We start from the raw sequence: 24403 nt of genomic DNA, 5'->3' as shown, positions 1-24403 counted from the left end.
CATCGTTAGAGGGGCTTCCTTATGTGTTTTGTGTGTTGCAGCTGTTTCATGGCCTGCCAGAGAAAAGTTGCTGCTCGTGCTACTTGAGGTTCTTCAAAAAATTGTTTTACTTCAGTCATGTCGGGCAAAGCTTCAGGAGAAGAGCGCCTCTTTGAAAGTGTGGCCATTTACCACGAGGACTTCACATGAGTCTTAGATGAAAAATTACAAACCAGGGTTATTATCATTTCACTTACAATGTAACTTGAGCAACAAAGACCTCTCATTAAACTGCCAATTTTAAGGCAAACTTGACTTGAAGTCTGTATTTTTCTCTTTACTCAACAAGTCACTGCTCCCAACTGTTAAAAAACATAAAGCATAGACAAATATTGAAATCTGACCATTTATTTCACTCCACTACAAAATTATATAACTATTTGAACTATGATACAGTTTTCACATATATATACAAACTGAGGACATGATACAAATAATGTACAGTTTAAATGGCCCTTTTCAACATATGAGCATGCAGGTTTTCATTTTTCCAGTTTTGCTTTTGAAATTAAATTTTTCAGTTGATTACGATTTCCCATCGATGCTTGACTAAACATAATACTGATATGAAAATGGAGTGAAATTAGAATAAATGATAGTATGTGTTGAATACTGAATCCCTATAATAAATAGCTCTTAGAGCACTGTGCTCCTTTTTAAAGACATTAGTAAAAATAGTTTTTCTTATAGCCATTAATGCCCATGAATGCACCTAAACTCACAAAATTGGCCTGTTAGAAGCTAAACATTTCTGCCGTACAAACAATTTCAGAAACATTTAGAGTTTATACTGCCCACACAATTCTTCAGTTAGACCAGGCTATGCGATTAGTAGCATCAGAGAATTTCTTCATGTTTGTAGCACAACTGAACCTTTAGTAAGCCAGTGGTCTGACAACGCAGTTGGAGTGGAAACCCCAGTCTGGGTAGAAAAACATTTGAAGGTATAATCTATGGTAGAAAAGATAAAGCAGTCATGGTGAAGCATGTACGGTCATCACATTCACACATGAAATCATGGAACTTGCTCTGTTACAGCTGCAATCATTGGTTTTTATGGAAACAAAACTGAGTAAAATAATAGATTACATTCACCAGTCCAACCAGGAGTTCACAGCAAGTGTCATTTAAAATTAAAAAAAAAGTTTTCTGTAAACGCTGTCAGTCCAAGTCTTCTGGGAGGCAAGTGTTCAGTAAAACCAACTGCGTGTATACAAGTATCAACGACAGTGTAAAATGACATTACTTAAATCTGGTAACTGCATTTTCATCATTCAGGGTGCCATAGGCCACTATGCCAGGAAATATTTGTATTTAATCTAGCCCTGGAATACAATGACATACTTACACTCCTAGAAATTTGAGGAAACGTTTGTAAGCGGCTACCTTCAGTCTCACATCTCTACTATCCAGTCTCCTACTCTAATTATCAGTCTAGTATTGCTTCATGTTTTAGTATTAGCTACATGTGTAACGTACATTTCTGTTAGACTGCAAAATTTACAAAGAAAGTTCACAAAGTTACATCTGACCAAACGTTGCCCCTGTCTTACAGGAACAGTTTGGAAAATTGTACAGTAAAGAGAGATAAGAAGGGTGTCCAAGATGGTGGCTTTCCTGCATGCTCACTGCAAGGACAATATATGTTTGAATGGTTTCCCTGAAAGTACATAAAATTAGTGTGTCTATTATATTTTCATAAGCTAGTCATAGGAGAGAGAAGGAAGAATCCTAACACGGTTTAGTTGTCAAAAAGTATTTTCTAAAAAAATCTCCTCTAATCATATTTCTCAAAGTGCAGCAGTGCTTAAAAAGTGGAAGAGTGAATAAGGTATCAAAGACTAACTGTGAAGGAGGAAAGATCAGCATGTGAAAAAAGTTCTAAGACAAATTTAAACCAAGATACCACAGTCATGTAACACACTTTTCAGTCGACTAGGCCCCCCAAGACCCTTCAATTAAATCCTAGTTTTCTGTAGCAAAGAGGCAGGAAATGTAGTTTAACTTTTCTTTCCAGCTGAACATGTCATGAGTTTGTTTAATTATTTTTGTGTCCAACAGCATTATAGCAGGTGCAATTAGCTTCATGTAAAACAAGCATTGTCAGAAAGCAGGCCTGCTTATGACTCAGTACTTTTACAAGTTTCACATCCTCATCACAAGGAAACAATGCTGGTTGTGTCACAACCTAAAACAATTTTTTTTTGGTTATTAAGACAAGAAGGAAATACATTTTAAATGTGGTCTAATCGTTGCTGAATATGTAGCTAACCAAGCATTAAACACAACTATCTACTCTAATATCCAGATCATGAGCTGGGCACTGGCTCATTCCTGAAAGGCACCGTTACAGAACAAGGGCCCAGGAAGATGATTTTATTCATTCATCTGTCAGCCTCATCAGCTGCAACACCACCACCGTTTTTTTCAAAGCCATCATCCAAGTATTTGTGACTTGTGTCAGACCTCTCAACCACTGAGTAGTTGTTTTATTTACCAATATCTAACAGATATTTCCCACCTTTGATGTGCAGGAGAACATATGGGTCCATCTCCTGTTCTGATAGAAAAGCCTAAAAGTGCAGTGTTTGGTCACGTCCCATATCATCTCCATGACAACAGGCTTTGCCAATATTCTATACGAGAAACTCGGAATGCCTAAATACTTAGTGCATTTTTTTGAGTTTTTTCTTTGAAGACCTTGTTTGTCATTCAGGTTCTGGATGAAAAGTTGATTCCAGTCACCATCTTTTGGATCTTCTCTTCATTCTTTAGTATGTTGGACCTGACAGCACAAATCTTGTCTTGCTGGTCTTTGATGAGCTGCTCCAGCTCAGCTAGTTCTGCTTTAAGAGGCTCCACTGCATGGTCTGTCGCTCTGCAGAATAAACAAGCAAGCACACACACTAATTACAACAAAATATATAAAAACAAGCAGAGAAACTGTCCAGAATAATAGAGTTGTTATTGATAAGTTCTCATGTTCAAAAAGCTGTCAGAGTTGTTGATCATTTTCAATTCAAGATAAGTATAGCAGTGATCACATTAACGCATCACTTTCTAAATGACAAAAAGGCTTAAGATTGACACATATTATGAAGAAATGCATGTGAAGTGTTTATATTTCTGTTCTTGAAAACAGCAAGGCAAAATATATCTCCATATACACTACCACTGAAAAGTTTGGGGTCACTTAGAATTGTCCTTATTTTGAAAGGAATTTTTTTTTTTTCAATGAAGATAGCATTAAATTAATCAGAAATACAGACTAGACATTGTTAATGTGGTAAATGACTATTCTAGCTGGAAACAGATGATTTTTATAGAATATCTCCATAGGGGTACAGAGGAACATTTCCAGCAACCATCACTCCTGTGTTCTAATGCTACATGATGTTAGCTAATGGTGTTGAAAGGCTAATTGATGATTAGAAAACTCTTGTGCAATTATGTTAACATATGAATAAAAGTGTAAGTTTTCATAGAAAACATGAAATTGTCTGGGTGACCTCAAACTTTTGAACGTTAGTGTATCTTGGAAGTACTGAATATTAGGTAACTGAAATAGAAAAAATTCACTCTGGCATAAAAAGATGAGTCTGTATATGAACTAGTGTTGGATATTGGGTAAACTGTATTGTGCAACACAAAGCTGAATGCTGGCTGTGTATGTCAACCCCACCTCTGCTCCTGCAGCAGGGCCTGTGCGTGCTCCTTGTTCTCTTTCCGCCAGGTGTTCAGTTCAGCCTGCATGGCATCCATGTCTTCCTGGATGTAGTCCATGATCTTACCCAAAGGTAGGGAACTTCGGCACACCATCTGAATGGACGAGCGAAGCCGCTCAATCTCCCTCGTTACCATGTCTCGCTCCTTCTTCCTCGCTGCTTCGGACACCAAGTTCTGAAAGTGAAGGTTGCATGATGAGGGAACCGTCAAAGCAGGCGAACATCGCATTCTGTCAGTGTGCATGTTGCTATTTGAGGAATGATTAAAGGGAACTTGCAGAATTTCATGAACAGGTTCAAGAACAAAGTCATAACAGGCAAAGAAAGTAAGTTTTTATATGATCTGCATGATTTACCACTCTGCACTATATCAAACAGCTGTAAGAACACATAAAACACACACAAAAATCACTTGAGCGTCCCTAGACCAAAACATAATAAACTCTCTTTAGGAATTCCACCTTTTCCAGCAAAGTCTCAAATGCCCAGAACCAGAGCAAGGCTGCATTTAGTGGTTTAGGATTTCAAGGCTAAAAATGTTAGGCAGGAATTTTACCAACCTAGCTGTATATATAAAGATCAAACATGCTGCTGAATTGTGTTGGCCAAAGTAGGGCGACTGGCAGGCTGGCTGGTGAAGGCTTTCAGTTTATGGTGTGCAGCTGAAGGGGGGTTCGCTATATCCCAATTACACTCAGTCCCTTGATGACAAAAAGGAGGGGAAGGTATCAGGGAAGGACCTCCCTTGGCAAGGAGCAAACCCAAGGATGTTTGCTCAGCTGGGCTTCGCAAGGCCTGCGTGTGTGCGTGTGATGGTGAAAGCACTCAGTATTGCAACCCTAAAGCCACACACACACACACACACACACACACACACACACACACACACACCTACAAACACCAACCAGAGGATCAGTCAAAGCATACAGTGAACACACATAACCCCCACCCACAATCTTGGTCTTTAAGTCTTGTTTATTTTAGTAACAGGCTGTGGCAGTGGGGTTATTTTACTACAGTATTGAGTAACAACTACTACACTTATGCCTCCTTTCAAGTTCAACTCTGGGCCCAAATTATACTATTTGGCTCCACGGACTGGAGCACCTGCCTTCACGAAGCAGCACAATTCGTACTCGCAACAGTGTGTAAACTAAATGACAGCTTCCTCTTAAAAACACACAATCTGTCACAGAGCCCGCTCGGGTAGCAGGCCACATATGCTTGGCATAGCTGGCGCATACAGCATTTGTCTTATCAAGCCATCTCTTAAAACAAACCAGAAAGAGCTAAGTAATTACAATTTGGAAAGGTAGCTTGACTAGACAAGACCACACTGCAGGAATGACATCAAACATTATTGTTTGCCACCATTTCTTTTCAGGAAGCAAGTACAAATTTCTGACAGCCTCGGTCTGTTACCCGTTTGTAGTGGCTCGAGAGTGTGAAGGTTGAAATGCCTTGGCCCAGTGGTCCCCCAGCAAGGTGGGTGGCTTTCCACTGGGCGTCATGAACCCTGCAGCTAGACAAATACTCTATGGCTCATTCGGCCTGCCTGGCTGCGGTTTAGTCTGCATAGCCCAGACAGAACCCATGGCTTCATTCTATTTGCCGTCCCCTTGCTACCTCAGCCCCCTCCTTCTCCTTCTCTGTTGGAAAATAAAAAACTTGGCGTGAAAACATGACCCCTTGCTCATGTGCACTCTGCCTGGGCAGATATAAATCACAGCTTTATGGAGGTCTCTGTCAGAGTCTACGAGACCTGTGTGCTCCTAGTTTTCCTTTTTCTCACCCAGATCACAGAACAATATTTAGACGTGGTGACCACAGAGGAGCAGGAGGTGAGAGAGGAGGGAGGGGGACAGGTTTTCCCATTATCTTAGACAGCGATGAAAGCCTCAGGAACTGGGGAAGACACAGCCTTTGGCTGCTGCTAGAAGAGTGGAAATGGATTAATAAGAGAAAGAAGCTAAGATTGAAGTCTGAGTTTATGACCAAAGGATTTTCCTACATATGGACATATCTCTACAGTGTGAAATTTTATCCTGTTTCATCAGCCTTTTATTTGTTGTTTGACAGCAAACTGCTTGTAGGGGTGAATGCTTTACTTCAACTACAAATTCAGTGCTTAGGTTGCCATCAAATGAGGTTTCAGAGAATGAAAATATATTCTAACTCTACAGCATACAGTTCAGTGTGAAATTCACCCAGTCATCACATGCCTAATCAGCTTAATTAGGAAATGCGTGCAAAAATGTGATTTATGGACTGCTTGTGGGGATTTTCTGGAGAAAAAACATTCTTCAAAGTACCTTCTGACAAGAAAAATGGCATGCAAGCACAGAACCTGTCAGAGCCATAGAAACCTTTGGGGTGTCATTAACTGGGAAAACAATGATTTGGACATTAGCTGTCCAGTTGAAGGCGAGTGATCAGCTTTTCTTAGAAAGAAGTTAAACCTGTTTCCTGTAACCTCATTCATTACTGTTGATTTATCTGATCAAATCTGGTCAAAAAAGGACTGGAAACAAATGTAAAATCCTTTCTACTACACCCACAATCAAGTTGAGTCAAAATAAGTATAAATTATGGTGGCTATAGTAAGCTGTGACACAGCAAGCTCAAATGCTAAAGAATCTTTCTGAATTTAAGGGAAATGATTTGGATAATCACCAATATAATTCTGAAATAAAAGAGGTTTTGTAAGTAAGTCATAGATAATTGAAGACCATATATGACAACTTTAGAGCTTCTGGGGAAAATTCTCCTAGATAGTGGGACCTGTACCATGAAGCAAGTTTGGCATACTCAGGATATCTTTTTGTTATTTGGCTTCACTAAACCTAATAACCACAGTCAGGCTAAGCAGTGACATGATGCTGGTTATCAGCTTGTAAAGTCAACCCAGGTTTTCTGAATGTGGCTATCACATAAAATGGCAGGTGTTGGCACCAGATGACCAATCAGAAACATGGACAGGTTGAGAGGCATATTTCATACAAGAAGAACAAACTATAATCCTAAACCATCCATCCATCCATTATCTATATACCGCTTAATCCTAACTAGGGTCGTGGAGGGGCTGGAGTCTATCCCAGCTGACTGAGGGTCAGGGAAGGCAAGGGACATCGTGGACAGGTCACCAGTACATCATAGGGCTACGCAGACAGACAAACAATCACACTCACATTCACACCAACGGACAATTTAGAATCACCAACTAACCTCAGCATGTTTTTGGACTGTGGAAGGAAGCCAAAGTACCTGAAGAAAACCAATCCTAAACCAATATGAGGAAATTAAAATATATCTAATACATTCACAGTTGCTACAGCCAAAGCCAGTGGGGAAAGCTGGCAAAAAAGCTAACTGTGTGAATGCATACATTAACAGGCTAATCAATACCATTGCCCAATATAAGACAGGAGGAGATCCGACTATCATTATATTGCATTTTCCATTATGATAATGTATTGCTTAAATGCACAACAATTTTAGTCTTATTCTTTCAGCTGCAAACCTAATCATATGAAACAATCTTGGTATCAACTAAAGAACAAATATCTTAAAAAAAAAAGGTCAAACCAGTAAGGAGGCTAATTGTAAATCGTATAAGACCAACAGGCACAAATCAGCCTGTTTCAGAATTACATTGCAACACAGAGACATACAGGACAATGAAATTACTTAGAAAATGCTTGCAGCTCTGAAAACTCCTGTCCTCTTCAATGACTTTCTCACTATTACTGAAATCTAAAGGGTAAACCTAAAGTTACCTCGCTAACCGCAAGTCCTTCTTCGTAGTACAGACCTCTGATCTCCCTTTGGAGATCATGAAGGTTTTTACTGTGTGCTTCTGTAGAATTACTGAGAAGTGAGCGGGAGAGTGAAGCACAGGATGAGAACTGGCTCTGGACGTTGTTTAAGGGTTTCCTTGTGATTTTGCATGAAAGGTTATTCAAAAGTCTAGCTAGATCATAAAAATAGCTTGGAGTCAGTGAGGTGAGGAGAAAAGCGATGAGGTTACAGGATGTTGTTACAAGGTCACTGTAGCCCCTTGGGAAGACAAGGGAGATCGCCACCCCGGGGTATGGGGTGAACTAAAAGGAAATTTTCAAGGGACCATAGGCTATACTGCAGTAAAATCAAATGGAAACTGTATTTCAAAAGGTTCTTAAATCTTTAAAATGTTGTCATAGAGAGAAACGGTAGTTTTGAAAGGTTTTAAGGTTTGCAATACGTGGTCAAGATTGTGATGTGGTCAGAAAACAAATGTTTGCTGCCTTCAGGTCAGTATTCAGAAACCCAACGAAATTCTTCCAACAAGTCAATCGGACGGCCACAAAAGTAATATGACTAATGGTATGCCACAGGGTCATTTCCTTATGTTTCCACAAAAAAAAGAAAAAAACACTGGATGTTTATGAAGACACAGAGGTCTGCAGAGAGTAGTATTTATTTTCTTGACAATTCTGCAGAGAGTATTCTGGACCTTCTCCTCCATGACTCTCACTCAACAGCCATCCATTTGTATGCCACAGGGTTTATTTATACATTACAAACCTTCATCAAGGCTAATTTGATGGGGGTAAAGAAATGGGGGAAAGGAGTACACAAAAATTCTTATGAAAACGCAGCTGTTGCAAGGGGCAGATTCTGTCTAAATAAAAAGAGAAGTATCTTGGAATAATATACAAAGCCGCCGAGGGGTCATGAGGAAGGTCATCCTCATAAATATACAGCAAATACACACACACCAGTGTATCATTGCAAAGTACAGTCACTTGACTGTTTAAGAGTTCCCTTTATTTCCATCTGTACCGTAAGAGCACAATTCATGAATGGCCAGAAATTACAATTGGGATTAAATAAAAACTTAATCTCCATAAAATATGCAAAAAGTTACACAGGCCAACATTTTTGTACTTGCTCCTACATCAGAAGGGTTTGTGAGTTAGTCAGCATCTCTTTTGATAAACACTAGCATTTAAAAAATGAACTGCCGCCGCTGTAATTTCAACCCATTCAAACCACATAAAAAGAGGAAGCTCAATATTTACATTTTTGTCGCTGCGTGTTTTACCATGATTACAATAAAAGAAAAATTATTAAAAAAAACACTCCATTAAGCTGACCTCTACACCCTTTCATGTCAGGAAGGAAGTCATTATAGTTCTTTATACAGCTGACGAGGCAAGGCCAATAATGATGGAGGGGTGGACTGAACAGTTCACAGTTCCTATGTGCAGACATACCTGCACTTAACTGCCCCTGCAGATCATACAGGATGCTTTGAAATGAGGGTCGGGAGCCCCTGAAAATGGAGGAGGCTGCATTAAGAAAATTAGGATAAACTCTGCAAGGCTATGCTCAGGTTGCACAAAGAGCTCTGCTGTTTTGGATGTTTTGCCTGTGCATATCTGTGACTATATTTAACACACAGTTTGTTAAATGCTGGGCCTACAGATTCCTGCTAGGCTATTTCAGTTTACTTCTGGTTAAGCTATGACAACTTCAGGTGTGAGTTATGAGGGATGATGTCTCAGGCCGCAGTTAGGAAGAGATAGATCGGGGACCTTTCTGCATGAGTGACGTTCCCAAACAGTGCATCAATCAGAGTCAGGGTGGTCAGCTAGGAAGGGATGCAGGGAGAGTATGCTTCGGTGAAGTGGACCACCCAAAGCAGACAGCATACACCACCTCACACCATGGAGTGCAGACCAAACTGTAAGCTTCACACTGTTTCATACTCCAAATATTGATGAAAGACCGCTCTCTCTGGCTGATAAACAGGCGGACAGGAGGGAATCCGTGAGCAAAGGCAGCAATGTGTAACCTCAAAAAACAGTCTATGATGTCTAAATCAAAAAGGAGATGGGAGGGAGAAAGAAACCTTACTGGTACGCCTGACTCCCATTGGTAAAAGTCTGAATAGAAAACAAGCTCAAGAGCTAGTCCCCAAGATGGCAGAAGCCTTTTAACTGTGCACAGAACAGAGACTGTAACCAAAATAAATTAAGCATACCTAAAATATTGAGCAACCGAAGAAAACAAGCCCATTTTGCTCCAGACATCTTGATGTGCGTATCAATTGTGTGTGGGCTGTTAAGGGCCATACTTGCTTGTCTGATTATTAGCCCCTCAGCTTCACTGGAGGGGAACATTTTTGTGGTTTTCAGGCAGTGCAATTACACCTCCCCATTCCATTTGTTTATATCTTTCTTTTGATAATAACCAGAGCTGCACTGGGGGTTCTGTGTGGTCAAAACGTGTTCCCTAGAAGCAAACTTTCCAAAAAGAATTGCTGATAGAAGTGGTAGAGATGTTTAAACTGGGTTCCAAGTCGCTGGTACTGATCATTTGGACAGAACTAGGGTGATAGTGCCCTCTAGTGGAGATAAAACGAAATACTGCAGACAATACATACCTGTTCTTTAGATTTGGGAGAGGATGGTGACAACTCATAGTCTTTCTTGGTCTCAAGGATCTTTTTCACAAGACCACCTACAGCAAGAGAAACAGTGAGAAGGAAAATGAAAGAATTACTTCCACAAACAACTAAGTCATTCACCATTTCAGCAAGAAGAAGAATTAGGAGAAACTGTGGCTTTCCTGAGCCTTTCAAATAAAAGACTTGATAATAATATAAAATAATGAAAATAAAGAAATGTACCGTGTTTCTCTTCAGTGTCTAGTACTTGTGCAGGTTCCTGTAACAGACAAAAATGCATAGGTAACTATCTCAGGCTTGTGTTTTTTCTGTGAACTCAGTGGTCAAATCACTTACCACCTCTATTTCTGGAGCTTCTGAGGGTGGAGGGACTGCCTCCTCCACAAGAAATTGCTCATCTTCATCCTCCTCATCCTCAGACAGTCTCTTCCCATCCAGGATGACAGGTGCTGAGGGCTTGGCACTAGATAGCCTAAAATACAAACACAGAGCCTGAGCTGAAATTGTATTTAGCAGACATAGAGACGGGTGACATCTTGGAGGAAAACCTTGAACTCTTGACCTCTTCAAGTCACTGCAAATCAATATAAAGTTGCTCTGTGGGATCACCTATATTCTATGATCAAACATTTCTTGCCAGATGAGAGCACGTTCATCCAGCATGGAGTCTCTGAATGGTTTGATGAGTTTTAAAATATGTGAATTATGTGCTATGGTCTTCAAAGTCACTTGATCTAAACGTGGTTGAACACCCATGGGAGATTTTAGAATGACGGTGTTCTTCACTACCATCATCAAAGCACCAAATGAGGGAAGATATTTTGCAAGGATGGTGTTTCATGGAAAATCGATGCTAAAGTCCATTGAAGCTGCTCTGGCGCCACATGCTGAGCCAACACCTTACTAGGACGCTTTATGTTGTTTTTTTCTTAAATTTGTACGTACACAAAATGCAGGACATCCTGAGGACAATTCTTCCAAACACTACTTTCATCCATTGAATTTATTCTGTATGGTGTGATCAATAGAATACAAGGTGTACTACTAGCAAAGACTTGACAAGACTAATAATTACTTCACAAAGCGGAGGAATCTCTTGATAGCATGCTTGCAACATTAGTCAATATAAATGATGAAGTCACCTCTCAGCTGGGGTCACATCACTGTAGCTTTCTTGTCTCTTCACTCGAGGAGGTGCTGGGCGAGCACTGCTTGGCCGTGCTATTCGTCTGCTGCTGTCGAAAGAAAAAAAATGTGTTAACTGAGATTTGCCAAATGTCTACTTTGTGACAGCCACCCTGAGTCATTCAGATTTCAGGAGGATAATTGTTGCTCTGGACAATATTCACAATATTAGTAACAGCTGCTCTATCACAGCTGCTCAATCAACCAATCATAACAGATTAGTCCTTTGAAAAGCAGAACTTTCTTGATTATCCAAACTGAAATTTACTGGAATTGATCTTGGATCGAGCCCTGGGCAACCTTTCAAAAGCAAAACCAACCACAATATTATATACAGTTTAGTGTTGACAGACCTGGAGGTCATGTCAGATGGCATTGAGGATCCTCCAGTGTCTCCATTTTCCTGGGGGACGTGTCTCTGGGCTACCTGAGCATCTCCATCTGTGAAAGAAAAAACAATCCCTCGTGGTTATTTTCACATTATGGAGCAAAGATCACACCTAACCTTAGCAAAACACTGCTTGAACAAGTATTGACCAATATTCTCCTCTCTTTCTTGAATGGTACCATTCTGAAAATGCAAAATTTTTATGTGTTCTTTAACTTCCACTACCTTCTCAGATACACTGTCTGCTCGAGGATGTGCTCCAGTAGTGACTGTTCCAAAATAAAACTACCTATAATCCTTCATGTGCTATAAACGATAACACCAACTGGCAATCTTGTTTTTGTAGACCTCCAGAAGCTTAATTCCTCTCCAGAATGGAGTAATGTACAAGTAACTCAAAGATCCCATGACACCATTACTGAATGTGGTTGCAGCTGCAATGGAACACACATTTGACCATACCCAACTCCAATAAGCCATGTGGTAGGAAGTAAAATGGGTTTTAAATGTCCAACCAAAGAACAGAGCCAACTCCAAGGAAGAGGGTGCCAGAGGGGCCATGGTGACCCCTGTGGCCACTATAGCAATATATCAGGTTCTTTCACTGAAACTCTGATGTCCAAGTTTCAGTAAATGCAACTATTGTATTTGAGTGCATTGAAAACAGAATTAGATGACTGTGGCAGCACACACAGGTCTCAACAGAAGCTAAAGTTTAGTTTGTTGCTTCCAGCTGTTTGTAAAACTCTTCTCTGACTAATAAATGCCTGCAGTAGACAGCAGTAGGATCCATACGAGTGTCTCCAAAGAGAGAGAGCTGTGGGCATATAGACACACAACACAAGACAGTGGTAAGTTAATTATTTACTATTGAACAAAAATTATTCCTGACATGGAGCAAAAATGTAGAGCACAATGAACACACAATTTATCACACCATAAACTGCTGTGGTTTGATAAACTATCAACACACATGCAGAATTTTAAGTAATGAAATCGTAACCTATAATAACCTATGGATTTCTTGCCTATAGATAAACTTTCCCCCGTCTAATACTTTGCAGTACGTCTTCTCCTGCACTATTTTGAGCGGTGATCAACCCAATAACCTAAAAGTGAACTGCTCCTGGATTATCCCATCCATCCATTATCTATACACCGCTTAATCCTCACTAGGGTCGCGAGGGGGGTTGGAGTCTATCCCAGCTGACTCGGTCGAAGGCAGGGGACACCCTAGACAGGTCACCAGTCTGTCGCAGGGCCACATACAAAGACAAACAATCACTCTCACATTCACACCTACGGGCAATTTAGAATAATCAATTAACCTCAGCATATTTTTGGATTGTGGGAGGAAGCCGGAGTACCCGGAGAAAACCCACGCATGCACAGGGAGAACATGCAAACTCCATGCAGAAAGATCCCGGGAAAGCCGGGACGCGAACCAGGGATCTTCTCGCTGCAAGGTGAAAGTGCTAACCACTACGCCACTGTGCAGCCCGTGCTCCTGGATTAGTCTATGCAAATCAGATAATTAGTACATTTCATTGTAAAGTATGAAACGAAAATATATCAGTGTTTCTTCACTCTCACGTGTACACAATTTTCCACTAAGCTGTATACTGTGACAACATAAGATTTTCAGTGGCCCCGTCTTGCCACCCCTAAGAAAAGATTCTGGTGATGCGCCTGTCAAAGAATCTTCATTTAAATAATCTTTAAAATCTGAGTGGGCAGGCAGCTTTATTATCCCCAGATTGAATCAAAACCTCAACAGACATTGAACATTCCCTTACAATTGTTGTTAACTTGGTGGTTACACTTGCTTTTGATATATGGGTAAACATTACTCCCTACAAACCATTACAGCCTTTGGTTTATTTCTGCAAATGTCTTCTTCCCCTGCAGCCAAGTACTTGCTTAAAGGGATTCGTTGGGTACACAGAATAAGATATAAGTTCTTGACCTTACAATGTAACATGTCCTGAGATAACTTAGGTTCTGAATTGGAATTAAAATTAAATTGAACTGAACTGAAGAGAAGAAACTTCTTCCCCAGACATGCCTCCTATACTATTGCACACCAGAGCGAGTTTAGGTTGGGTCAGGAACCACTGCTAATGCATACCTGAAAAACTCGTTTAGACAGTGTATCTAATGCCAGGAATTAGAAATAAACTAGACTGACTTGCTGAGATGCTTTAACAAAGAATATCACAGATTTTAAGAATTGAGTGACTCATTCAGGTGAGTCATACTGGATTCACTGTCTGGTTCAGTGTAGGGCCTGAATCCAAATTAGCATTCTGACATTTTGGGAGAACATTTCATTGCCACCGTACCCTGAGGCAGATTAGAAAATTGACTCACATATTTCATTGTGGGTGTCACAGTGAATATAGGTTGTTTAGTTTATTAATGGCATTGTCAGTGTTAAAACAGTCCATCTTGATCACTGCAGTTTATCACAACTATCCTCAAAATGCATTTTAGAATAAGTGCAAGTCTCCTGAGATGTTGACTCCTGCTTCCACAAGAAAAAGGCTTACGTTGATTGAAAAAAACATATGTTCGTCTTTGCAAAAGGTACAGAAGCAGAGTATTAAACAAGTCCAAAAACTAAATTACTGAATGCCAGAGGACCAATAAACTCCAACATTTGTGATTATGCTATTGGTGCTGAAGTCATTAAGAAAATAGTTTTCTATTATTTCTACATTGCATATTTTATCTGACCATCTTTGTATAATGACAAAGAATAATGACGAAGTTTTGCTATTTGCAATATGCCTCGATTTATTTTCTCTCACTAAATGTTGGTGTAGGCAGTAGGGTGTTCTGTTATCTTGAGTAAAACTATGCTGCACTCAACAATATGGCCAAATAAAATGCACTGCATTCAATCCTGACCTAAAAGTGAAAAATGAACGAGGATGTTTTTAATACAGAGAGAAAAAAAACAATGTTAATTCTGTTGCTAATTTGTTTCATTTATTCTCTCAAAAATAAAAGTATAACAGTAAGGCTAGTAGTTCTGTTACATCTTAACGATTCTCATCCCCACAGGGGAACACATAAGAGAGACAGAGAGAGAGAACACTTACCTCCCTCACTGTCAGACTCATCTGTTAGGAAAAAACAATGCATTGTTAGGGCAGTCTCTAATCAAAGTACAAAAAACACTAAAGAGCAATGTGACATGCTTAATGTGGACTAAGAAAAACAGATAAATCAATAGGCTGTGTATCTTTGATATATATAACAAAGAATGCCTTTCTTTAAAAGTTTAAATTAATGTCAGTTACACGAATCTCTCCTGCTTCTGTCAACAAAACAGTAATTTTAATGAGTCACTCCCATCACCCAGGGAACTTGTCAATGATTGTATTAGTGGAGTGTTAATAGAAGGCTTTCAACTGTAAAATCAGTTTGGATGTAATAAAAAAAACATTCTGTTAATGATTAAAATGCAGCCAAGATCATTTTTTTTAAACGTCTGAACTTATTAGTAGAGACAACTGAAATAGCATGACGGGGGTAGAATGAGGTGATGCCTTGGTGTTACCTTGACCCCCAATTTTGGGTCTCCGCCTTTGTCCTTTGGCAGATGAAGGCCGAGGTATTCTAGCTGGACTGTCAGACTGTAAGCGGAGGAAAGACAAGAAAGCAGACATCTTCAGAAAAGCAAGCACTGAGTAGCAACACACATTGATGTCTTGAGTACAGCTCTCTTTTGTGATATCTGGCATTTTCTTATGTAAGAAAAATTTAAACTAAGAAGGAGAGACTGTAGCTACAGTTAAATATACAGTTTAAATAAACAGTTAAACATATGAGATCAGTTGTTAGTGGAAAATAATTGGGATTTGAAACAAATACAACCAGTATGTGTCAGTAAGTGTCATTGTAAAAAAAAAAAAAATACAGCACATAGTTTATATGTGAAACATTCTCACATAGCAAACAAGCAAGGGCAGCTTCCTTTAGGAAGAGCAAAATGACAGAATGCAACATGACTGCTGTGATAGGCAGACTTAGCACTGGAAGCATCGGATATTCATTATATCCATAGGTATAAAGCAAAACAATCCACTGAACATGAAAAGCACTGGAGAGGCAAGAAAGGCCACAGTATCAAAGGGATGTAAGACTGACTAATAAGAAATGCCCACAAAATAGCAACAAAGCAAAGCTAAAAATAGAGACAATTGTGAATTAAACTCCCTTCTGTGTTACACAACAGGTTGGTTTTATGCATGATTGAACGCCTCACTACCTACCAGTAAACCCACATTTCATCTTTGAAATGGTAATCCCACATCTGAACAAGCAAGTTAGTGACCTTAGTTGTTGTACAGCTGACTCATGAACCGCAAACATAAGGCTTACATCATTAATGAGTCTCAGAGCACACTGGATAAAGGTGTTGCATTGCAACAGTGAGCCAAGCTAACAGTTACAAGAACAGGAAAAAAAATTCTAGTGGATTGTAATTGCACTGACAGAGCCTTGATGAAACAGTATGTGAAATGAAAAAATGCTACCATCTCTACTATTACAACAAAATTAAATTCTTACCTGGTTCTCAACTGCCTCTGTGGGCTGTACAGGCAAAGAACACAGTTTTACATCATCCTCCAAATCACCACACATATCAGTTATGCAGGTAATAATAGCAAACATGACTTCATGTCTGCTCTACACTATAGCTCAAACTAGCACCTAATCAAGCAGCTAGCCACCCTAAGGCCATTGCAATAGTCACCACATTCAAGCATTAAATTGTCTGCTATATACAAGACTATTTTCTATGGATCATTTCTGCAGGCATGAATACCTCTTCAGCTGGGTTTGGTTCCTTGCAAGGATAAAAGGCACAACACTGGAAAATAAGTTTGGATTTCTTTCAACCTGTCTAAAATGTCAAGATACATTTTTTAAGAACCTGTAACCAACTCTGTTCCTTGAATTTACTGAATTGTCTTACAAAAAAAACCTCACAGATATTATATTATGTTTCAGTTATCGGTGAAAAGTTAAAACTTACCGCTGGCACAGTTTTGGCTGTTTTGCTAGGCTCTTCAGGGCTGGGTTTTTGCTGTGGTTCCTCTGATACTCTCGCCTGATCACAAACACACACACACTGAATGTAAATACACCTTGTTGCCAGGATTTATTATGTGAGAATATGTGAGTGGGGTTAGATGGCATACCTTGTTATTCCCACTCTCTCCATTTTTGTGTCTTTCATCTGCATCTTTGTGTCTCTCTTTCTCTCGCTCTTTGTCTCTATCTCTTCGTTTTTCCTTGTCTCTTTCTCGGTCTCTGTGAGAATCTCTCTCTCTTGTCCTTTCTCTGTCTTTGTCTCTCTCTTTGTCTTTTTCCCTTTCTCGATCCCTGTCCCTGTCCTTCTCCCTGTCCCTGTCCCTGACTCGTCCTTTGTCTCTATCCTTGTCTCGCTCTCGGTCTCGACTCTTGTCTTTGGCGTGGTGGTCCTGTTCAGTGTGGTGGGGCTTGTCGGTGCGCTCCCTGTCACGGTGGTGTTCTTTCTCTCCATCTCTACGTCGACTTTCCTGCTCTTTGGGCTGGTCTGGGTTCTTCTGGTCGCGGCTGCCACTGCGCTCTGTAATCTTTTTCTTTTCCTGAAATTGTTTTTACCAACACAGTGGATAAGGATTCACTGACAGCCAAAGTAACACGTTGGAAAGCTGATTATCTGAGCAAAGTCATCACATCAGCAGGCTAAACGGCAACATAGAAAATATATTTTACAGCTCATGTAGGATTGAGCATTGGTACACAAATTGAAAATCGCACAATTTTAGTGGGCTGAGGACTCTCACTTCTCTATCTGGATGACGTTCACGTCCCTCCCTGTTCTCCTTGTCCTGGGACCTGGAGGTGCTGGCCTTGGTCTTGATGTCCACCTTTTCTCCTGCGAGCACTCGCTTAACCGCATCATCACTGGACATCTGCAGATCAAGTGAGAGTCATTCAATCTCATGCAGCAAAAATCTGAGATATTTAACAAGAAAGGAACAAGAAGACTGGCCTCAAAGCACATTCCTCTACCAAAGTGTCCTTAAGCAAAACTCTAACTGCAACTTTCAAAAAGGGACAACTTGGAGAAGAACTGACCTCCATGTGGAATGAAGTAGACAAAAGGCCATAAAATAGCACTAAAAAACTGTGGTGCATATAATGTGCACCACAGGTGGAGCACAAGTGTCTTGTGTTTAAATTAACTCTGTAAAGATGAGAGAAGAATTTTAGCAATACATTTGTATTTTTCCATTTTTTTAGATTATTAAGTGATGATGTATCTGCTAAGCTGCCTTTCCTGACTACGCCTACTCATTATAATCATTGTCATACTTCAAATTCCCTTCAGCTAGAGCTAACCTTACGTTTGTGGCATTCTCAAAGTTGTTAAGTTTTAATGAGATTCATACAAGCTAAAAACCCAGAAATACTTTTGCAGTTGTAATCACCTGCCTTCAAAACATAAAAGTAACATTGCATAAGCTGAGAGGAATAAATTTATATCACCAAGAATAGTCTACATACAGTGTGAATAGCAACTATACCCCAGGCATCAGCTCATCTGTTTACACTTAATCTCTGGGGTTCAATTAAAACATTTCAAAGTTTTCCCTGAGGCAGCTCGACAGTTTTCCCAAGAGTATATTACTTTGACGTGAAAAATAACACATACTAAATTTTCTTTTTATGTAGCGCCATCACTCAATTTGGGTCTCCAGTGTAACTGACACAACATAAACAATAAATAAATTGGAGACATTGGTGTGTGAATGTTTGCATATCAGCTTTTAAAGGGTGTGTGAACCCCCCCACTGACACGGACCTTGTTGAGGCAGCACTTGGCGATGGCCTGCAGCAACTCATTGGTTTTCTCAGGTTCATGGCCGGCGACGATGCGTGCTGGCTTTGCTGCCAGGGGTTCGCCACTCACCAGCATCACCACATCTATTGCTTTCTGAAGGAAGACCATTTTAGATTCCTTATCCTAGAAAGAAAAAGGATGTTCTGATGATTAGGTCATTACACAAGAGAGATAACAAATGGCATGTGGTGGTGAAAGTCAAGAACTCCAGTGAGATTATTTTCCACAGTCGTTTCAAAAGATAAACCCTCCAGACATGCACGCTTGTGAATTCAGCACAAGTTAGTCTTTTAATGCTGTAATTCTACACAGGTTGCACTGTATTTTTAACTATAGTTGGACTAATAGTCACAAACTGTGTCCACCACTCAAGTCTGATTCCTCTCCTTTCTTAATCAGCCTGTTAAAATTAACAAACTATGTTTTACTTTGCAGGGTGTGAATCTTAATTCGCTACACATGATAAATGTAGCTGAAATGTCTCTAAGGTGTAATGGATAGTTCTCATCATGAAATGTAGCAATTCAAAGTAAAATCATGAATCTCTAAGGTCCAGTGACTAACATTTGTGGCAGTGCGAAAGACAAAATGAAAAATGTGGATACATAACAAGGACTGTATCCACACCCTCCCATGGTTAAATCCTTGCCTTCTTGTATGCATGTAAATAAAACAGACCTTCTTCCAGACTAATGACCCGGCTAAGCAGTGCCTCTAGTCTGTCAGAATGCTGCACCTGAGAAGCCTGCCAACTGTGTAACATAAGGACATGTATCTGGTGCAAGCACCTGGCCCTTCTGTGTAACATCTGATAATAGGCTGGCCTATTAGTGATAATCCCTTTATGAAATTTCTATTCAGTAACACGCTCTTGCACAGGAGCTTTCAAGGCAAGCAATAAAATAAGTAATTGACGTGACATAATTGAAACATTGGAGAGAAACAGTAGCAGCAAAGTTATCAAAAATGATGTGTCTAAGATTACCAATGACGTGTCTGTTCCTACAGGCTTTACTGCTGTAATGCTTTAATTTCAAAATAACCAAAAATGCTACATGGAAGCTAAAACAGAATTGACAGATGAAAAAGTTCATAGTATAATACACTACATGGCCTTGTGGTCTTGCATCTTTTTATTATTTAATGCAAGACTTCATTAAGTCATCACTTTCACTTAGACTTTGGAAATGCCTCTCTCTGCTTAACACATGCCTAGAAAAATCAATTAATTTGTTGTACCTCTTAGATAAGATCTACAGTCCTGATAGGCAGGTCTTGCCACTCAGTAATGCCCCTGGGCAACTACCTCGTGATTTTGACAGTAGCTGGATAACTGACTGTATAAAATCATCAGCCAACTCTTATGCTTACAAGTTTCCCCACATTAAAGTTTAGTAAGCATTTTCCCCCATAGTTATATTCATAGTATGTATGCACACAGTTTCACCACATCATGTCTGAGTCAGTGCAGCAACACAACTGGCTGGATGTTTCCTGGTTCATCTGTTAACCCTCCTGTTGTCCTTTTTTTTTTTTACGGGCACCAAAAAATATTGTTTCCTTGTCTGAAAAAAATCCAAAATTCTGCAAAAAAATTCCCCAAATTTCTGAAAATTTGCAAAACCTTCAGGAAGAAAATTCCAATCATTCCTTAAAAGTTTCCCTTAAAAGTTTTTTTTTTTTTTAAATCCCCCAAATTTGGCAAGAAAATTCTAGTAAATATTTCCAAAAAATGTGTAAAACTCTTCCAAAAAAATCCTAAAAATACCTAAAGTGATTACATATATATCAGTAAAATTTCTCATATTCTCTTAAGAACATACAGAAAAAAATCAAACAAAATCCAGCGAATTTTGCTGGATTTTGGTTGATTTTTTTTTTGTTCTTAAGAAACATTTTTAACATTTCTTTTTTTCCACCAAAAAATGCTCAAAGATTTCCCAAAAATGTTGAAAATGTGGACATCAGAAGTTTCACTGTGAAAATAGATTTTTTTTAACATTTTCAAACTTTAAAACGGGTCAATTTTGACTCACGGGCTAGACTTGTGTCATACAATGCCATCTATGGCATCATGGAATTCTCTCATAGATTACCATTCAGGATTTTTAAATGTCAATTCTCTCCCTATAATATGTCTGCAGCAAACTTGTCCATATATTTGTAAGACATTGGGTTTTCAACAATAAAATTCATCTGAAGTCAGCTGAGAGGACTTTTTTTCCCTCCTCTTGTAGCATCTTCTACTATTCCAATATTAATCTGGGGTCAGTTCACAAACAGCAGACTTGAGTTCTGACACCTTGAGAAAGCCTCTCAGTCATGTCCTGCCAGGTCCTCTCACTCAAGGGGTGTTATACAGGCAGCGTGTAGAGTTACCCCCCCCCCCCCCCCCCCCCCCACACACACACACACACACACACACACACACACACACACAGACACTCAGACTGTCCCATGTAACGCACAGGTGATCTCATAAACAAGGCTGCTTCTTAGGACATAAAAAGCACATTAACAAGGGCAAATGAATATGGGAGAATACTATTAACTAAATAATAGTGACACCAGCTTGGTTAAGCAGGGGGCCAGAGATTAAAAAAAAAAAAAAAAAGTCAAACATACAGGGAATGATCACCTTACCTTTACACTATCAGACTTCATTTCAGTCTCTTCATACAAGCCTTTCATAAAACCAGTGGTCCTGATGACCTAAAAGTAGGGAGAAAAAAGGGTTTAACAGTGAAGTCAGATAATTTTCACTACTGACTATTCCACATTCCTGAAACCTAAAAACACACATTGCAAACTACAGCTATATGTAAGCATCAGCTCTGTGAAATAAGTACCCGATTCTGAAATCTCTTTGTAAAATTTCAATACATGTAGTAGTAGTAGCGCTCCTTTTCTCCAGGCTAATACTGCCAACAAGATTAATTTGCTAAACAATTCTTTAAACTTGAAAGTAGTACTATGGTTGAAAATAAGTTCAAAAGTTTGAAAATAACATTCTGGCTTCACCAATTTAATTCCTGAAGTCAGACTCAGACACAGTGCTAATCGGAGCAAAGGAGTCACACATACCAACACACTTCCCTTTATCAAATATACATGAACCTACAATGAAATATAAGACTAGCCAACAGGTGGAGAGTGACAATAAGATCTCACCTCTGTTTTTAAAAGTGAAACAGATTTTACTCTGGTTTACACCTCATGTCAAAGGAGTCTGGTGTGAGTAACTATTAGTTCTAAAAAAAAAGTTCAGAAAAGGCAGGCTTTGATTTGACATATCATTGCAAACATTTCAAGTAACAAATTAGATCAAAATAACTTAGTAATGTATCAATCACAGCAGGCTAACAACAGAACAGAATGTCCCGTGGAGCTCATGCAGTCTTTCCTGCTCTATTTTATGTTGCTCAGATAAATTTTGTAACATTATTCCTTCTTGATTACCCAATATTAGAGGTAAATTTCTTTCTATTGGTGTTTGGTTTGTTACATTGATGCTTGTATCAGTTTCAACTGGATACAAGCAATCGCTGAGTAGGCAATACCAGATAACATTGCCAGTTTTTATTTTTGGAACTTCCAGTTAGGTGAGGCCTTCATAATGCTTTTATCACATACAAAATATCCTTCACTGTTTGTAAACAACTTTCTTTCTCAAGTGATGTATGCCCTTTATGATGACACCACATACTTGTGATTAGCAGTAGCTGACCCTGGTCGTTACTCTTCACCTGAGAGTAGCAGCTGTGGGGTGCTGAATGATCTTAGCTACCAATAAATCAGACATTTTACTACGCTCATCATTAGACTACTACAGTCGGATCCTCCAAAAATAATCTAGAAAGGTTCTAAGTATAACGTTATCATATGTGTGCACCATTACTTGGTTTCCAAGCTCCTACGAAGAACCCAAACTGAATCTCAGATCATTAATACTGTCACACATGTACAGAGAGCAATTACAGCACAACGCAGCTTACAGCATCCGTGTACTCAACGTGACGGGTTCGACAGATCAGACGAAATTATCCAACTTATCCAACAGGTGCAAGCTGTCTCTAATCAGCCAATAGAGGACATATTGGTTTGTTGATCCTTGTGTTGGCTCTGATCGTCCCTAGCAACTACACGACGCTGTTGGTATCGCTAGCTAACTAGCTAACCCACGATATAAACTTAATGGACAACATAACATTTAGGCTAGTTGCTAAAGGGTGTTAGCTAGCCGTTGGTTGGAAATGAACAAGTGGTTTAAGTGCTTGACCGGCATCATTCGTGCTACGGCCGACTACTCCACTTAGCAGTAATGTTGCTTAATGTTCACTAACTTAGTTGGTTAGCTTGGGTCATGCTAATGTTAGCCAGCTAATGGGTTCCCACGACTGTATTTCTAAACGACACAGCTCCAGCTGGCGTTAGCCTTTTAATAAATACGGCTAAAAGAGGCTCATAGCGCCAGTTAAACGTCAGCTTGCCAACGTTATTATACCGTTAGCAGTTGAGTCTCACCTCACTGAAGATGTCGTGCAGGTATCGAAACGGCGGCTTGCTTAGCAGTTTCTCCGTGAGAGGCGGTTTCTTTATCACTTTGCCCAGCGTGTCCTGGGTCTTTTTTACAACTGCCGCATTCATAGCAGCAGTGAAAAGTAAAGCTAAGTGTTGTTAACTCGGAAGATAAAGCAGAAACTACTCGGAATTGAAAATTTTAGCGGCTCTGTCGCCTGGTTGCTATGTCAATATACTGCAATCCCACAGTGCATCATTAATGAAGAGTGCGCATGCGCCTAGGGCTTATGGTTGCTAAGCACTCTTTGTGACCATAGCAACAGTTAACAATCAGCAACAAAACTGCAAAGAGCAGATAGATAGATAGATAGATAGATAGATAGATAGATAGATAGATAGATAGATAGATAGATAGATAGATAGATAGATAGATAGATAGATAGATAGATAGATAGATAGATAGATAGATAGATAGATAGATAGATAGATAGATAGATAGATAGATAGATAGATAGACCAACACAGTGTAAGGTAAAATATTAGTGAAAGAAATAAATGACAGTTCAAAGGGAATTAAAACTCAAAGTCACCAAAGGCTTCCAGGGGCAGTGACTGCAAATGTTTTGTGCCCTTTTAGTCTGCAGCCAGGCCCCTGTAACAGACAACAGGATCTCAAAATATGCACTGGTGTATACAATACTGAAAAGATCAGAAACAAAGCCAGGTGAGAGACCATGAAGCACATTCAGTAAAATCTTAAAATCTAACCTAAAACACACTAAAAGGAGACTAAAACAAGAGGGAGGTGCTTGTGTTCCTTAGTTCTGGTTATAAAAGAGATTCAAATAGAAGTAGATGGATTGCTTCCATAGCCTGTGTCATATTATTGCTCAACATTCAAGAGCAAAAGTGGGTTAAATATCATTTGGTTTAGTCTGGGATAGAGTGGAGACTTATTGAAAAGTGTGTCTATATATGCAAGGTGCACAAAGACAAGATAATGCTGTGGAAGATTTCAAATTTTTGAAACTTTATATTTACAGAATTAAAGTCCCCCTGCAGTCACTGACTAAACCTCTAAAATAATTTTCTGTTTATCAAAGTTACACATTTATAAAATTTTACTTCAAAGAAAATATAACCTCCCTCCATTAAAGTGGCTGAAATGTAACTCAACAATTGCTTCCTTT

The 24403-nt window shown here is 39.4% G+C and overlaps 1 protein-coding gene across 5 annotated transcripts; it reads right to left on the bottom strand.

Annotated features, from left to right (window-relative positions):
* Positions 1–371: 371 nt before the first annotated feature.
* traf3ip1 (TNF receptor-associated factor 3 interacting protein 1) lies at positions 372–23456 on the bottom strand. 5 transcript variants are annotated; one of them, XM_055015244.1, is made up of 17 exons: positions 23217–23456; positions 21336–21404; positions 18654–18815; positions 17632–17760; positions 17002–17430; positions 16836–16910; positions 16626–16670; positions 16367–16390; positions 15354–15429; positions 14893–14913; positions 11754–11841; positions 11358–11450; positions 10552–10687; positions 10438–10474; positions 10192–10268; positions 3722–3939; positions 372–2917 (listed from the first exon to the last, which is right to left on the bottom strand). In XM_055015244.1, the coding sequence occupies exons 1-17, from the start codon at positions 23337–23339 to the stop codon at positions 2752–2754; spliced, it is 1968 nt and encodes a 655-aa protein (XP_054871219.1). In that variant the 5' UTR covers positions 23340–23456; the 3' UTR covers positions 372–2751. The 5 variants fall into 5 exon arrangements, with proteins under 5 accessions (XP_054871219.1, XP_054871221.1, XP_035803111.2 ...); XM_055015246.1 differs by having other exon boundaries at positions 11358–11447; XM_035947218.2 differs by having other exon boundaries at positions 16626–16646.
* Positions 23457–24403: the final 947 nt, after the last annotated feature.

Source organism: Amphiprion ocellaris, chromosome 11 (assembly GCF_022539595.1).
Source record: "Amphiprion ocellaris isolate individual 3 ecotype Okinawa chromosome 11, ASM2253959v1, whole genome shotgun sequence".
NCBI classification, from domain to species: Eukaryota; Metazoa; Chordata; class Actinopteri; family Pomacentridae; genus Amphiprion; species Amphiprion ocellaris.
This window is presented reverse-complemented; position numbering and strand designations above follow the sequence as displayed.

What these genes read in the sequence shown, in the direction of transcription:
- traf3ip1 (XM_055015244.1), bottom strand. Translation starts at nt 23,339, where the DNA reads ATGAATGCGGCAGTTGTAAAAAAGACCCAGGACACGCTGGGCAAAGTG. An exon ending in CTCCCAAATCTAAAGAACAG is followed by an intron (nt 3,940 to 10,191) that starts GTATGTATTGTC and finishes CTTCACTTTCAG; the next exon opens with AACTTGGTGTCCGAAGCAGC. An exon ending in GCCCTGCTGCAGGAGCAGAG is followed by an intron (nt 2,918 to 3,721) that starts GTGGGGTTGACA and finishes TTTATTCTGCAG; the next exon opens with AGCGACAGACCATGCAGTGG.